Genomic DNA, 15,222 nt, shown 5'->3' with positions numbered 1-15,222 from the left:
AATTCGACAAAATATATGCATGATTTGCAATTTTGTATCAAATGTCTTTTACAACAACCTCTAACACTGAATAACATTTTAAATTTTATGGAAATATCTGACATTTGAAGTGTACGATATAGTCTCTAAGATTTTAACTCTCTTAGTCCAACAAATCTTGGAGAAATTAGCCCTACTCCTTCTGTATACTGACTTAAATTATCTATTAATAGTTTGAACAAAAATTCTTCGAATCACAACTCTTTAAAATTTAGTATCATTTACATCAGCCCTTATTTCATAATATTGTCGCAAATATTTACAACAAAATGAAAATAAATACTTTCAGAAATAGTTCATTTGACTTTTAAGAAGGATGTGAACACTTGAAATTAAGTCAATCTAACGTTCTTCGGTATTTGTTTTAAATAAATTAAACAATCATTTAGAATTAATTTAGTGTTTTTTTAATAATGCATATAAACTTCCAATTATCATTCTAACATATACTTGAAATTGTCGACTTCTGAAATATTGTTGTGCATTTTACTTATATGATTATTTACATAACCTCTAAAAAAAATCCGGACTATTTTATATTACGTCAATCTGACAAATATTGAAGTTGATTAGAAACAATTGTTAAGATTTCATGCCGACATTTGTCTCAATTGAAATTAAATTAATTTTATTTCTAAGTTCTTTGATGGTTTGCTAATTTTTATTGTAAAAAATAAATAAATGTAAAACTACTATACGTAGTTTTGTGTAATCAGGTGCGTGAGCAGCGGGTATTTCTTTCATGGTATGGATAATGTTGTTGCAAGAATTACATGGAATATTTAGTTTAAACATATTTATTTATAGTGGATTGGGAAACAAGTTTTACAACTTATATTAATCCCTTTCCACTTTGCGGGTGCGAGTGCTGCCTTGTAGCGGCATTAGCCTACTCTTTTTCGAAATCTACAAGGGTGTCTTTAACGTGCAAGAGATATGGCTCTCTCTTAACACGGGTCAGCCATTTATCGTCCCCTTCCGACGGACTATCATCATCGGAATATTGGAGAAGATATCTTCAAAATTACCACTATCAAAGTTCCAAAACTCTGGAAATGAATGAATGCATATTTGATTGCAAAAAGAGCTTACAACGGTGTAAATTTATACGTTGATTGATATAAAAATGTTTGAAACTGGAGCATGTGTGCTTCAGGCAAATTATTGTCTCAAATCTGACGACAGAAGTCCCATAACTTTGAATGAAACAAACCGAATAGTTGTCAAAATCGGGAGGGAGTTTTCACTTACTAGTAAATTGCCGAAAGCATTCAATGGTAATTTTGTATGACAAATGGACGGATGGAAGAATTGACGGACGGACAATCATATTGTAACGTCACATTTATGACTGGAGTACGAAAATGCTTTGTTTCAAAGATTCTGAAACAAACATTTCAATTTTTTTCACAGAATTTCCCTTCTCTTTCAAAGTATTATTTATATTAGGTAACAAAACTAACGAAGACGATACATTGCTATATATATGATGTATGTCACTATATATCGCAACTTTTGTTGCCAAAAAAAAAAGCAAAATCACAAAAATACTGAACTCTGAGGAAAATCAAATCGGAAAGTCCCTAATCACATGGCAAAATCGATTGATAGAACACATAAAAAACGAATGGCAACAACTGTCATACTCCTGACTTGCTACATGCATTTTCAAATGTAGACAATGATGTATATATATTTTTAATTTTTCATGTAAATTAAAAGAAATTAACAGAAAGAGATGCAGGTTTCAACGTTGTCTTTTAATGTTTTTGTTTGTGAATCACGATGAGAAATTCAGATTTTGGCAATCCCTCATCTTATTCTTTAAAATGTACGAGTGCTTTCGTTGGAAGAGTTTATTGGGCTTCACTCATATTTTAGGTTTTAACATCCAGGGACGGATATTTCAAAAGTGCAAATCCATTACAATATGGCAGACATTTACCACAGTGATCAATCATTACATAATATCTGTAATTACTCATGTTGTTTATAATTGTTTAGTGGAAGATGGTGACGTATTCGTGTGAAGTTTTTACATTTAGCAATCGAAAGATATGAAATGTCATCTTAATTTACAAAACAATGCTTTGTCGTCGAATAAAAATTCAAAATGACAAGAATGATGAATAAATTAATATTTCAAAGGATCGTAGTATCATGGTGTAACAGTCTTTTTATCTACGCAGGGGAACTCGCGATGAGCAATTTGTGTTAGCAGACACAACGATGTGACTTAAAGTTTTACGAATTTAAAAGTCAAAGATCGGGTAGAGAATAATTTACTTTCAAATGTTCGAGTACTTCACCACGAATTCTCTATTTATCTGCCGAACCGGTTCTTGTTAAGACGGGAATTTGTACACAATTAATTTAGCAGGGACAAATTGTCTACAGAAGGAATGTATGTTTGTACATTTTCAGAAGACCTTTTGAAAAACATTGAGTTATTAATTTGAAAACATTATTTTATAATAAAATTGGCTTTGTATAGTAAGATTATATTTTAATTACACAATTGACTTATGTTGACCATACTGACCTAAATTTTAACACGTTCAAAGTTTAATCATTCTAGATAATTAGTTTATGCTTCTAACAGAGAAATACATGATTACAAAATCAAACGGAATAAGAAAGTAAATTTTTGATATCACACTTAAAATCGACTTTCCGATGCTGTTTTTGTTTTAAAAAATACAACCAAATATTGAAAACAAAAATTCAAAGGAAATTATTAGTCTTAACGATATATTTATAAGTAAGTCGAATAGGAAGGATATTCCTAATCAAAAACAAACACTTGGTTGGAAGTTAATCTGCGTGTTGTCTTTAAAATATGATAACATTTGTTTTGGTCTATGAAGGTCTTTCGATGATATTATAAAACTATGGATTTTCATATATTTGGATCAAACAGAGTAATAAAAAGTTTTAATCCAAAATAGTCACATCTGAGCATTTAACAGAGAATAGTTGACCAATTTCAGCGAACTTGCATATCAGAAATTGAAATAAATTTTTCCAGAAAACCTTGAATTTGAGAACATTTAGACTCATTTTCTTATAAAAATAAAATAAATTAATGTAAGTTTAGAACTTGAAATCACCAGTTACTTCGAATTTTAGACTGGAAAGAGTCTGCGTACTGTGTAATTCTGGAGAGAAAGGTGATGAATTTCCTATATACTGTAAACCAACTTATTTTCGCGGATACTTTATTTCGCGTTTTACCATTTCTTGACCACTTTGCGGCTATTTAATTTCGAGATTTTCTAATTTACTTGGTGAAGTTTAATAAGGAAAGATCTAATTTTTACATATTCGCGACGATTTATATTCGCGTTAGTTTTCTACTCGCGAAAGTTGCGCAATCAAATAACTCGCGAAAATAAGTTGGTTTACAGTATTCAGATCTGTATTCAAACTGTACAGATCTAACAGACAGTAAAAGGACTTTTCTTAAACCTCACTACGTACGTAAGCCGAGTAAATGTTTTGAAATTCGGCAGTTAATGTTTTTCAAAACATATTCGGGTATTGACAAATCATATATTGTCCATTTTCTTTGTCTGTTTGGTTTCATGTTATAAATTTAACAAAAAAATGTAAATCGTTGTTTTACCTATGTTTGAATGATTGTTTTGTGGGTAAAATCAGTCAACGTAAGTGATCTTTCTGGTGGTTGCCTTGAGTCACTTTTCCAATGTTGAATTTTTTCTTCTTAACAACTAAACATGATTAGCCCAACCCAGTTAAAGGTTGAAGTTTGCATGAATATGGATTCAAATGAGTTGAATAAATGACTTGCTAGCCAATAATATGTCATCGATATTTTTGGGCCTACCTAACAAACTTGAACAAAAAATCACAACGATTAGCGAAATATTATTTTACACATCCGCTTTAATAAATTAATGCTTGAAATAAAACAACAGTCCAACCTTCTTACATCTTTGTTCAAACCGACGGAGGATATTTAAGCGCCACGACAGGACATTTTAGCGAGAAAAAAATCGGACGTTTAAGCTCTAATGTACAACCTCATTTTCGCAAGTGTTTTAACCCATACATGTATTAGCAAAACGTTGAAAGATCAATGTCCTTTTAATCGCAAGATTTTAAACCAAACCCTCTTTTAGAAAAATGAAATTATGAATGCCAATTTTAGCAACAAAAATTACAAATAAATATATTATAGATTTTAATAGAATCAGTAAAAATAATATCATGTCCATTAAATTACATAAATAAAAGCCTAAAAGGTTAACTCAAGGTAACAAATTGCTTTTTGAAATAGGATTAGAACGAATCAGGACCATTACTTGTTCGCTCGGAATTGCATGTAACTTCTGTCTAAAGCTAAGTGGGAAAACATGGCATTTTCTCTGTTATATTCCCAGACCTATTTCGTTTGCGATTGCAAATTTATAAGTTGTGTAATGGTCGATTTTGATTTATGAAAAACGAGTTATAATAAAGTTTTATCTCTGCATGGTCCTAATCCATGTGAAAGTTTATAAAGTCAAACACAGCTAGTCAATTACATATCCATAATGTGAACACGCACTTGGTGCATAGAAGTACTCATTAATATTGCTTGTCAATTCTCAATATGACAAATAACATAAAAGAACTCTCTGAATTAACTAATGGAATATTGTTGTCTCAAGCACCATTATGTTTTAACCAAAATCGTACCACGACATAAGTAATTTATATCTTGTAATAGTATACTTAAGAAGTAATTTATCTCTTCTTATGATCTATTGAAAATTAGTCCACAAAATTATTTCGCTACTCATCGTTAAGCAAAGATTGTATTTTTTTATTATAGAAATACAAGTATTTCTATTTTTCAATTGTAAATAATACAAACAATAAATCTCCATGTTACATGTATGTACAAAATAAGTTTCAGATGTTGTAAGAATTCTGCGATCTTTCAAGATAATATTAAGTAAAAGCAGCATACATTTTGCAAAGAAGAGCCTTTTAACTCGTTGTTACTGTAATTTAAACCCTAATGTAATAAAATTTTAGATTTCGGTGTAGTGTTTTAAAGACTGTCTTTTTGCAATTGAGTTACATTTTTGTTCGACATGATTGGTTTTCGGTTGCACCTTTGATGTCTGTTTGCCTTTTTCCATTCCTACGGTAATTAGGTCTTTCCTTTATATAAATCGTTTTCTGTACTATTTAAAAGACGTCTTCTATGCATATAAACTTATATGATATGTTTTTTTTTACAGAGATTCAATTTTATTCCCGGTTGTTTTATTCCTAGCCTTCATACTGTATGATAAAGTATGCAAATATGAAATATCTTGACGAGTGATGCAATTTGTATTTTTTCGTCTCGCCCTTTCTCGCTCTGTCTAAAATCGAATTGTTCTCTATGCCATATCTACCAGTTTGCACCTGTACTATCAATTATATATCAACGGAGATTTCTTTCATATTTCATATAAAAACAATACAATTTACCGTTGTGGATTTGACACAAGGAAAGTTCATAATGTCAACCATTCAATTTATATAGCATGGTTAAATAAAAATTGAAGGAGCGCATATATATGACAAACTATCGTTGAAAATAAAACATGGCATCACCAATTGTGACCTTACATGATATTTGTGAAATATTAGATTTTGGTACTTGATGTATGAGCAAACTTTCATCATAGTATCAAGTTTGAGAAAATCCCATTTTAAGCCTTTATAAAACCCAAACGATTAGAATAAATTTTGAATTTCTCGTTCAGAATTATCAGTAAATATGACATTCACTTTTTGTTAGTTTGATACACCTCTTCAGCACTTTCCTATAGTCAACGTAAGGATTAGAAGCAATTCAAAATGTCAAACAAAAATCAGTTTTCACCAAAATGCACTTTTTAGCGAAGGATCGTGCAGTATTATTTGTTAAGAGATTAACTGATTAAATAATAAAATGATGGATAATACTTTAATAAATCAAAATCTTAGGCTTATTGTATCCAATAAACAAACGTTTTGATATCAAAACCGAGGGTGTAAAGAGAATGCAAGTTATGCGAGATGTAGAAAAATCCCCAAAATATATGTGCATGTAGCCCCCTGTGGTCTCAGCAAGTTCCCCTAAAGGCGTCTGACGTCAGTCAAGAATTGATGTTGTAACATGTAATACGATTGGTTTTTCATCATGAAAATTCCAAACACTTGAAAACCATATGCTGATGGTCAGATCAATTGAGTATACGCATATTGTCATGAGCAAGTGCGTATGGTCCAAATACTTATATGGTCTGGAAGGAACACGGTTAGAATTGACGTAACAACAAATGATTTATGAAAATGATTAAAGTGGTCCTGTCAAAAGAATAAGGTGTTGAAAGGTATATAGACAATACGCATCATTTTACCTATTCATAAAAAGTAAAATCACAAAAATACTGAACTCCGAGGAAACTTCAAAGCGGAAAGTTCCTTATCAAATGGCACAATCAAATGATAAAATACATTTAAAGAATGAACAACAAATGTCATATTCCTGACTTTTTATTAATCAATCTTGTTAAAAGTATTTTGTATGACATTGGAATGATGCAGAAACAGCTGTTTCGTCCTCGATATAGTGATTATTGCTGCTAATACTGCAATATAGTAAAATTAGGTGCCATATTCCATGTGTATTTCTTGGGGGTGTTTTGGGGGTTATTTCAAAATTGATGTGTCACCCATGGCCATTTACAGGTTATTATAATATCTATGTCAATACCAGGGTATTTGGTCGAGTTATTCAAAGGATAGACGGTTGATAATGAAAACTGAATGTTAAGCTTTAGATATACATGAATCTGGTTAAACGACAAATTAATTGCAGATAACATGATCCAATGCAACCCAAGCTCCAACATATTACTAAATGCATGTATTCTTAAGATACAACATATTTCTTCCTTAACTTGTAACTAGTATCTCAAAGAAAAATATTGACATTACGAATATAGAAAAACAAAAAGAGACGGTAGGTAGACTTTTCGTCCATAAGACAGCAACAATCAATTGAATAGATAGCCCAAAAGGACGTCTAACTTTTCAGTTTCAAATTTAGATATCTCATAGATGCTTTGACGAGGAAAATATTTTCGAAACTGCGCATATGAGATATACTTAATTTTGTACTACATTTATCTCTCAATACTGTAAAATCTCAATTTGAATAATCTAAAAAATGTTTCCTAACCTTGATATAATATATAATCCGTAAGTAATCGTACGAAAATAAGCAATTGAAATGAAAATAACACTTTGTTTAGTATGATGAGTCAAATCGCTTTTCAATATTGTCTTCAGTAGCACGGCGTAAAAGTCGAAAATTTTAGGACTAAGGAATTTAATATATTAGCCAAATCCGCCAAAAGATGTAGTCAGGGGAAAATATAAAAATCTGGAATTTAAAATTGGTACTATAAATCAGAAGATGTTTAGTAAAGGAAAAAATAAGCTAAAAATATTGAAAGGTTACGGAACTCGTTTTCGAGTTATTTAATTGAAAAAAAAAAATGGTGGGAAAAGGCTTTTTCGGACTTTTACCTTATACATTTTTATTTAACATTGACATCATATGGGCCTCAAATTGTAAGAAAAGAAATCTAGAATCTGCTTAAATTGTGGTAAATCCTCTTTTTTAGCTATTCAAGTCTAATATGAAAAGAAAAGAAGGCGATATGGTGCAAAATGTTTTACTCTTCATAGGAAAGTCCGAAAATCAGACAAAAAATCCCAAACCTAAAATAATAAAAACCTGACATGACTACATCCTTAAGATCAACTTTGCAGGAGGAAGTTGGAACCTTAGTTTGTAAATATTTTTTTTTCTGAAAAAGCCATGGATGTTATCAGCGGGATCGAACATTCAATATCGGAATCTTTAGGCAGAGTTCTAACCGATTGGTACCTTAGCTAACGTGACAAGTCAGAATACATTTATATCTCCATTCATACAATGAATGTATAAAAAAAAAATAAAAAAAAATTTAATAAGAAAAACTAATGATTCTACAACATTTAATTTACCTCAAAGCTTAATTATGAAATTGGATTGTAACAGTAGCTGAATACAATTGTAATGGCCTCTTTAAGATTGGCAACTCTATTTATATTTGAAAAGAGGTATAAAATTAAAGTGTTTAGAATGTCTAGCAACTTTTCTTACAGCGTTATTAAATGAACGATTCACAGAAGGGATTAATTTAGGTGAAAATGAAGGATTTATTTAAACGTGTTTATTGGTATCTTATATTATAACTAACACCGAGTTGTTTTGTAGATATTTTTCACATAATTACAAATACCTTGATGTAAAATAATAAATTATGTCATAAAAAAATGTAAAATAAGATTGGAGCATAATTGAGCAGTAAAGAAAACTCTTCGAATATTTTACGTGTTCACAGTTGGAAACGATTTTTTATCTGTCCATATTGGACTTTTGTTTGTCGTTTTTGTTTAATCTTTACTTGAATTTGCCATACATACACATTTATCTTCATTTGAACAATTCCTTACTGAAGATTAATTTGCTCCTTACTTCTCAACTGAGAATTGAGATATCTACATCATACATAATAAGTTTATGATATACAGACTTGTAAATGTGCCAGGTTGTCCATTTAGTAACCACTTCAAAGAGATTTATAAACTAAAATGTGTAACGTCAAACTCTTAAAAGAAATGCCCAAATCACCGCAGTGGCAACAGTCACATCTTATTTGATTATCATTTTAATCAACTTATTTTAATGATCAAAACTCACTCATTTCATTTAGGAATCATTTTACTTTTTTACTACACAATTACAATATTGTATCGAAAATCTAATTCCAAAGCTATAAATTACAATGCATGATGTTTCGGGAGCTTTATCATGAATTAATTTGTCAAAGAAAAGAGAATACGAAAGAAGTCATATTCAATATAAACAGCAACTTCTATTAACAATTTTTAAATTTTCTTGTGCAATTCTTTGTCATATCTAATTGGAACATTGCACTCGGCATTTTACATATAACTATTTGAAAAAACAAATTTTATTTACCTCGTTGACTTCAATATTTCAACCTAAACTTGTTTCATCAACAATGAAGTGCATATATATTTCACGTTTTTTCTATCTTTGACTAAAATTCTGGTAAAAAAAGGAAGATATACCATGTCACTGAATATAGGTTATAAGGAAGAAAAATAGACGCTAATAACACGAGAAAGCCACTAGAAAAGGGAAAGATGAGATAGTCTACGGATTGAAAGGAATTATCGTCACTTGAAATACAAAAGAAATGTACCTTTAGTACATTTCTCATTTTGGTAACAGGGTGATATAATTGACTTAAATTAGGTAAATTTATCTGTTGAACATGGCATTTTAATACCTTCTAGGTGGTCGGAAATATTTTAACATATGACCTGAATTATAGGAAACATTGTTCCTAACCTTTTATAATATTTAACAGTTTATAGTTATCGGAAGATTGTCGCTTAGCCTTTACAGACTTTAGATGTGCAGATGAATAAAAATGTCTAAAACTGATATATTTTTTTAAGAATTTTAATATCATAACTAAAAGTACATCATGTATCTGTAAATCCCTGACACCACCAGACGTTAAATAATAACTGTCATTTACAAAACAGGAGGAAATGAATTAAATTATAAAAGAAACTGTAAACTACATGGATGTTTAAAAATACATACAATCCTCGCGTTGTTGGTTATAAGAAAGACAGCACTAAACTGTGTATCTAAAATGCAAAAAGAGCTAAAATATTCATGGTTTCTTGGTTGTAAGCTTCAAATGTCCATAGGAAATACTATGTGCCTTAGCCATGGAATTTACTTTTTTTAAGTTAAAAAAAATCATGATACATCTAAACATACGTCGGAATAATCTTGTATGCTTCCAACTGTACATAGCTGATGTAATGGAGTTATCGCAGATCATGCATCTGGTTAACTATATAACTGTATGCATATATGAAAAGCCTTGATATAAATTTCCAAACCGATTGTGTCCATTGCGGCTTTTAAAACTGACAAATAAAACTGTACTGTCAGTTTTAAAGTCCACAATCCGTGTTTAATAATTTGTCATAATCATTTTATAAAAAAAACAGTCCAGTTTCAAATATAGTATTAAAATGTGTCGTAAAAGATCATTATGAATTTAAGATGTGAGGATGAATCAATATGACAGTAAACTACAAATGTAATCAAACCAAATGGCATCTAGAGGTGACTATATCACCCTAGTCTTAAAAGAATTAATAAACTGTAAGCATCAAATAAATGGTATCAACTACTATTTCATCAAATAACCAAAACTACTGACAATATTCTTGACTAAGGACATGCACACGTGGAAGGGTCGAACTATACTATATGTCAACTAATCGATTAGACGTGTTTCTTTCTGTTTTTTGGTCTTTATGGTAATTTTACTCTAAATTATTTTATTTTGTGTTTTCAAACTGTGTCTCGTGCGTACATAATAAAAGTTATTCCGGAGGCACATTTTGTGAGTACAGAAAACAGTATCATTCCAGAGACGCATGTCATGAGTACAGAAAATAGAATCAAACGTAATCTAAAAAATTTACATTGAAAAACAATTAATAATAATACGATGAATAATCTTTCTCAATGAACGAATTCCAAGAACGTTTTACAAGTTACCAATCCTCATTTAACTATTCCTTTGATATGCATATGGTTAAAAGAACTCATTTAGTTTCTCTTACCATGCTTAAAAATCTTAAATTATACAATTTATTACAAAATGGAAATGAAATAACTGAAAGTTAAGTACACCAACAGCTTTAAAATGGGTAAAATGTATTGCATTTGCAATATCATTTAGTTTTTTTGGTGGAATTAAAAGAAAAAAAGACGATAAAGTACCGTTTAAAGTCAACACGGAAAAACCATTTAAATGTTAAATAAATTGAGTGAATTTATCAAAAACACTTGAGATTCCTATATCTACAAGTGACGTATAATATTCGCTCATACTATATTAATTCTGATACCTGTTTATACAACGCAAAGCTAAACGTTTGTTTCCACATTATCAAAAATAAAAACGCGTGGCTAATTTTGAAAATTTTATCTGTAATCATAACTTCTTGAGACACGGACCGGGGAACATTGCATGTATACAATGAAAATTCGCACCATTCCTCATATTTTGTTGTTTATTTGGACTTTTACATATACAGAAGCTTTTTTTCCTAACCCATACGGACTATATGTAGGTAGAGATGACTTTACACACGCTGAAATAACAGAAATTGGAATTCTGAAAGCAGTAGCAGCCTTTTATGAAGAAACACCACTTACACCTGGAGGATCAACACCTAGCTCCGGTTCTCTGACGGGAATACAAGACATAACTGCTAAGAAGCTATACGATAAGGTTTACGCAGGTAAAACATAATTTTAAAAATCTGAGCTTTCGGATTAGTTACCAGTAGCTTTAAAACAAGGTTTTATCCACCGTTTTGTACATAAAAAATGCCTGTCCCATGTCAAGACTATGGCAGTTGTTATCCATTCGTTTGATATGTTGGAGCTTTTAATTTTGCCATTCGATTAGGGACTTTCCTTTTTGAATTTTCCTCGAAGTGTAGTATTTTTGTGATTGTACTTTTTTCAGTACCTACTGGATCAATTCTTACATTATATTTGTTTTCATTATTTTAAAAGACCCATATTCTTTTAACAAATAAAATTGAATAACATCATATTAGAGAACAAGTAAAAATAACATTCGCCTATTTAAGCATATATATCTATATTTAAACCAGAAAAGATAACATCATTGATAAATTTTTTGGTTAAAGTTTTCCATTACAATACTTCATCTTGGATCATTAATAATACATGATTGCAAAAATTTAATCACTACACTATGGTTTCAACAATTGTTATAACCGTACGAGGTCTTAACGCATATTAAGTACTTTCTTGCCTTGTCTTTCTGAAATGTTTTATATTGTATTTTTCTAGTGTTCCATTTTTTTTTTTAGTAAATTTGAAAATTCATAATGTTTGATCTTGACAGGTTGTAATTGTCCTGTTTGCTTTCCTATTGCTGTTTTATTTATGATTGATTACATTTCCAAACAAACATTTTCAATTTATAAACAACTATCTTACACTACATTACCTATACATTAAAAAAATCTTCGACTATGACTATTCTCAGATATAAATTTACCCGTAAAAAATAAAATTACAATAATATCGAACTCCGGTGAAAATCTAAAACGGAAAGTCCCTATTCAAATGTTTAAATCAAAAGCTCAAACACATTAAACGAATGGATATAAACTGTCATATTCTGACTTGGTACAGTCATTTCCTTTTGTAAAAAATGGTGGATTGAACGTGGTTAGATAGCCAGCTTAACCTCTCACTCGTATGACAGTGGCATAAAATTCCATTATATTGACAACAAAGTATGAACAAAACAAACAGTTAATATAGGTAATAAATGTCAAAAATAGGGGTACTGTTGTCAACATGGTGTTATAATCTTAATGACTATTTCACAAATATGTCAATAAAGAAAAAAAAGGCATATAGATAACGCTCATTAGCAAAGACATAAGACAAGCATATACAAATTTACCATAGCACAACAACGGGATGTTTAAGTACCGAGCCACGCCAAATGGATATTACCAAAAATAGACAAAACAGTTTAAGTAAAATCTACAAAGACAAATACAAAAACACTTTAACACGTGATTGATGATAAACAATGTCAGTTCCTAGAATCTATACTTCTATACCATCGTGTATTATTTGTGTATTATTTGTGAAGTTGATAAGGAATATTTATAAACAAGGTATTGTGGTATATTCGTATAAACTTTTTAAGAACTTTTTAGAAAAAGGACGAAACATTCTTTGATATAAAAATCAGACCAATACTTGTATATTAAATTTGTATATTATATGATTTAGTAATTGAAATGATATTCAATACGGAAAAACATTGATAAATGTCCCAAAGTTTTCTTTTTAAATCCGTTTTCCTTATAAAATCTTATATAACATATGTTGCACTATAATATTATCATTTTTAACTTTTAAATAAATAATCAATGTATTAACATATCCGGTGAATACTTCCTGACACGGCATTATTCGGCTCTGTGTGTTATTTTAGAAGGACTCAAGTTTTTCTACTTTATCTTACAACAACCTATAGAGATATTAAATTAGTATATATTAATTTCTCTTGAAAAACACATCGTGTAAAAAGTACAATCACAAAAATACTGAAGTCCTCGGAAAATTCAAAATGGAAAGTCCCTAATCAAATGACAAAATCAAAAGCTCATATTCAAACGAAAGGTTAACAACTGCCATATTCTTGACTAGGTACATGCGTTTTCGAATGTTGAAAATGATGGATTAAAATTAATTTTATAGCGAACTAGCTTAACCTCTCACTTGTATGACAGTTGTATGACTTGTAATAGATAGTTATGTATTGAAATAAGATAGGTTGTCAGCGCTCTATGTTAAACATATGTTTTTTTAAGTTTAATTCACATGCTTTCTTTTTAATTCAACTTACATTTAAATGTAAGAGTCATATGACTGTTATTCATTTTAGTTGAAAAAGAGTGCTCAGTCAAAATATCTAAATAGTACTCTATTGAAATAGCTTTAGATTGATTTAGGAGAGTTGAGAGTTCACTGTTGAACATATCAACCTAAATTTGTAAAAAGTAAATTAACAAAAATACCAAACTTCAAGAAAATTTCAAAAACGTAAAGTCCTTTTCAAATGGTGAAATCAAGGATTTGTATAGTAAGATATACTATACAGATCCTCTGTAAAATTAAAAACTCACAAACACATCAAACGAATGGAAAATACTCTGTCACATTCTTGATTTGATACAGGTATTTGCGTAAAAAGAAAAGGGTGAACGTAACCTGGTTTTATAGCTAGCTAAACCGCTAATTTCAAGGACAGTCGCCGGAATAAAAGATTACTTCGAACAATTTTAGTTAACACATACGGTAGTTAAGTGAATCTTTTATGAAAATTGATTAAAAAATAAATGTTTTATGTAAGGTTGAATTAATGAATTGTACATCACATGCAACGAATTAAGAGTGTTGTTTTTTTGCGTATGATCTACACACTAACTTATGACACATTATCCATACAATGCAACAGGTATCATATATTACACTACAAAACCTGCATAGTTTTAAGGTTAATTATTTTTATAATGTAAATATTTTGTTAGATTATTTGATAATATCTCATATCACTTATTAGTTGAGATAAAAGGATAGGTATTTAAAATAATCGTCATTTCTGAAATAACAAAATAAAAAACAAAACAGTAGAGAAATTACTTCTCCACGAGTGCTTGTACAAAATATACTGTATAGTTTGAGTTTCACTGTACTGCAAAATGAACTGAATTTTCATTTGACAATAGTTGTTTGGACGTACTATATATCTATGCTTTTTTTATCACGAAACACGAGCTTAAAAACATTGTACCAACATTTTATTAATTCCAATTTAAATTGTCTTGTCACCGTACGAATCTAAGATGATTGAGTTTGGAGTACCAAGTTATCATAACACATTTATTTGATTGTAAAATAAACTTTGCTTTAGATAACAATATTTGTATACTGTTGAACGTAGAAGTACATGGATGTTCTCTAGCGGGTGGAATTTAAAAGCATTCGTGTGGGGTTTTCATGTTTTCACAGCCAGTAGCCTATCCCTTTCTCAAGTTAATTGGTTATATATACCGTACGTTTGTCGATAGGAAACCACCCAATAAAATGGTTATGTCAAAATTTTTGAAAGTTTGAATCGCCCACATGATCCTCCGAATATAAATGTTCATAAAAAAATAATACATTTGTGTGAATAACATAGCAAACTTGGCTTTTGCAAAATATTAATGAAAGTTAAATGGTGGGTTGTGGGTATTATTTTTACTATATAACTCTCATCGTTAAGGTATTACATAATCTTCAACGAAAACATTAGTAGGTAATTACTATCTTTGCTCGTGTTCAAACGTGACATCTACCTTCAAGGCTTTTTTTACTGCACTGCAGACACAATCTATAACTTTTAAGATAGATAT

General features: G+C 30.0%; 1 protein-coding gene across 1 annotated transcript in view; it reads left to right on the top strand.

Moving 5' to 3' along the window:
* Positions 1-11,107: 11,107 nt before the first annotated feature.
* Positions 11,108-15,222, top strand: part of LOC139510832 (uncharacterized) — a 28,039-nt gene continuing 23,924 nt past the window's right edge. Inside the window, exon 1 of the mRNA XM_071297368.1 lies at positions 11,108-11,505. Within this exon, the coding sequence (XP_071153469.1) occupies positions 11,232-11,505 (274 nt within the window). The 5' untranslated portion in view covers positions 11,108-11,231. The remainder of the gene's footprint in view (positions 11,506-15,222) is intronic.

The sequence above is a fragment of the Mytilus edulis genome, chromosome 2, assembly GCF_963676685.1.
Source record: "Mytilus edulis chromosome 2, xbMytEdul2.2, whole genome shotgun sequence".
NCBI classification, from domain to species: Eukaryota; Metazoa; Mollusca; class Bivalvia; order Mytilida; family Mytilidae; genus Mytilus; species Mytilus edulis.
Note: the sequence above shows the minus strand (reverse complement) of the source record. Positions and strands in the feature narration are given on the sequence as shown.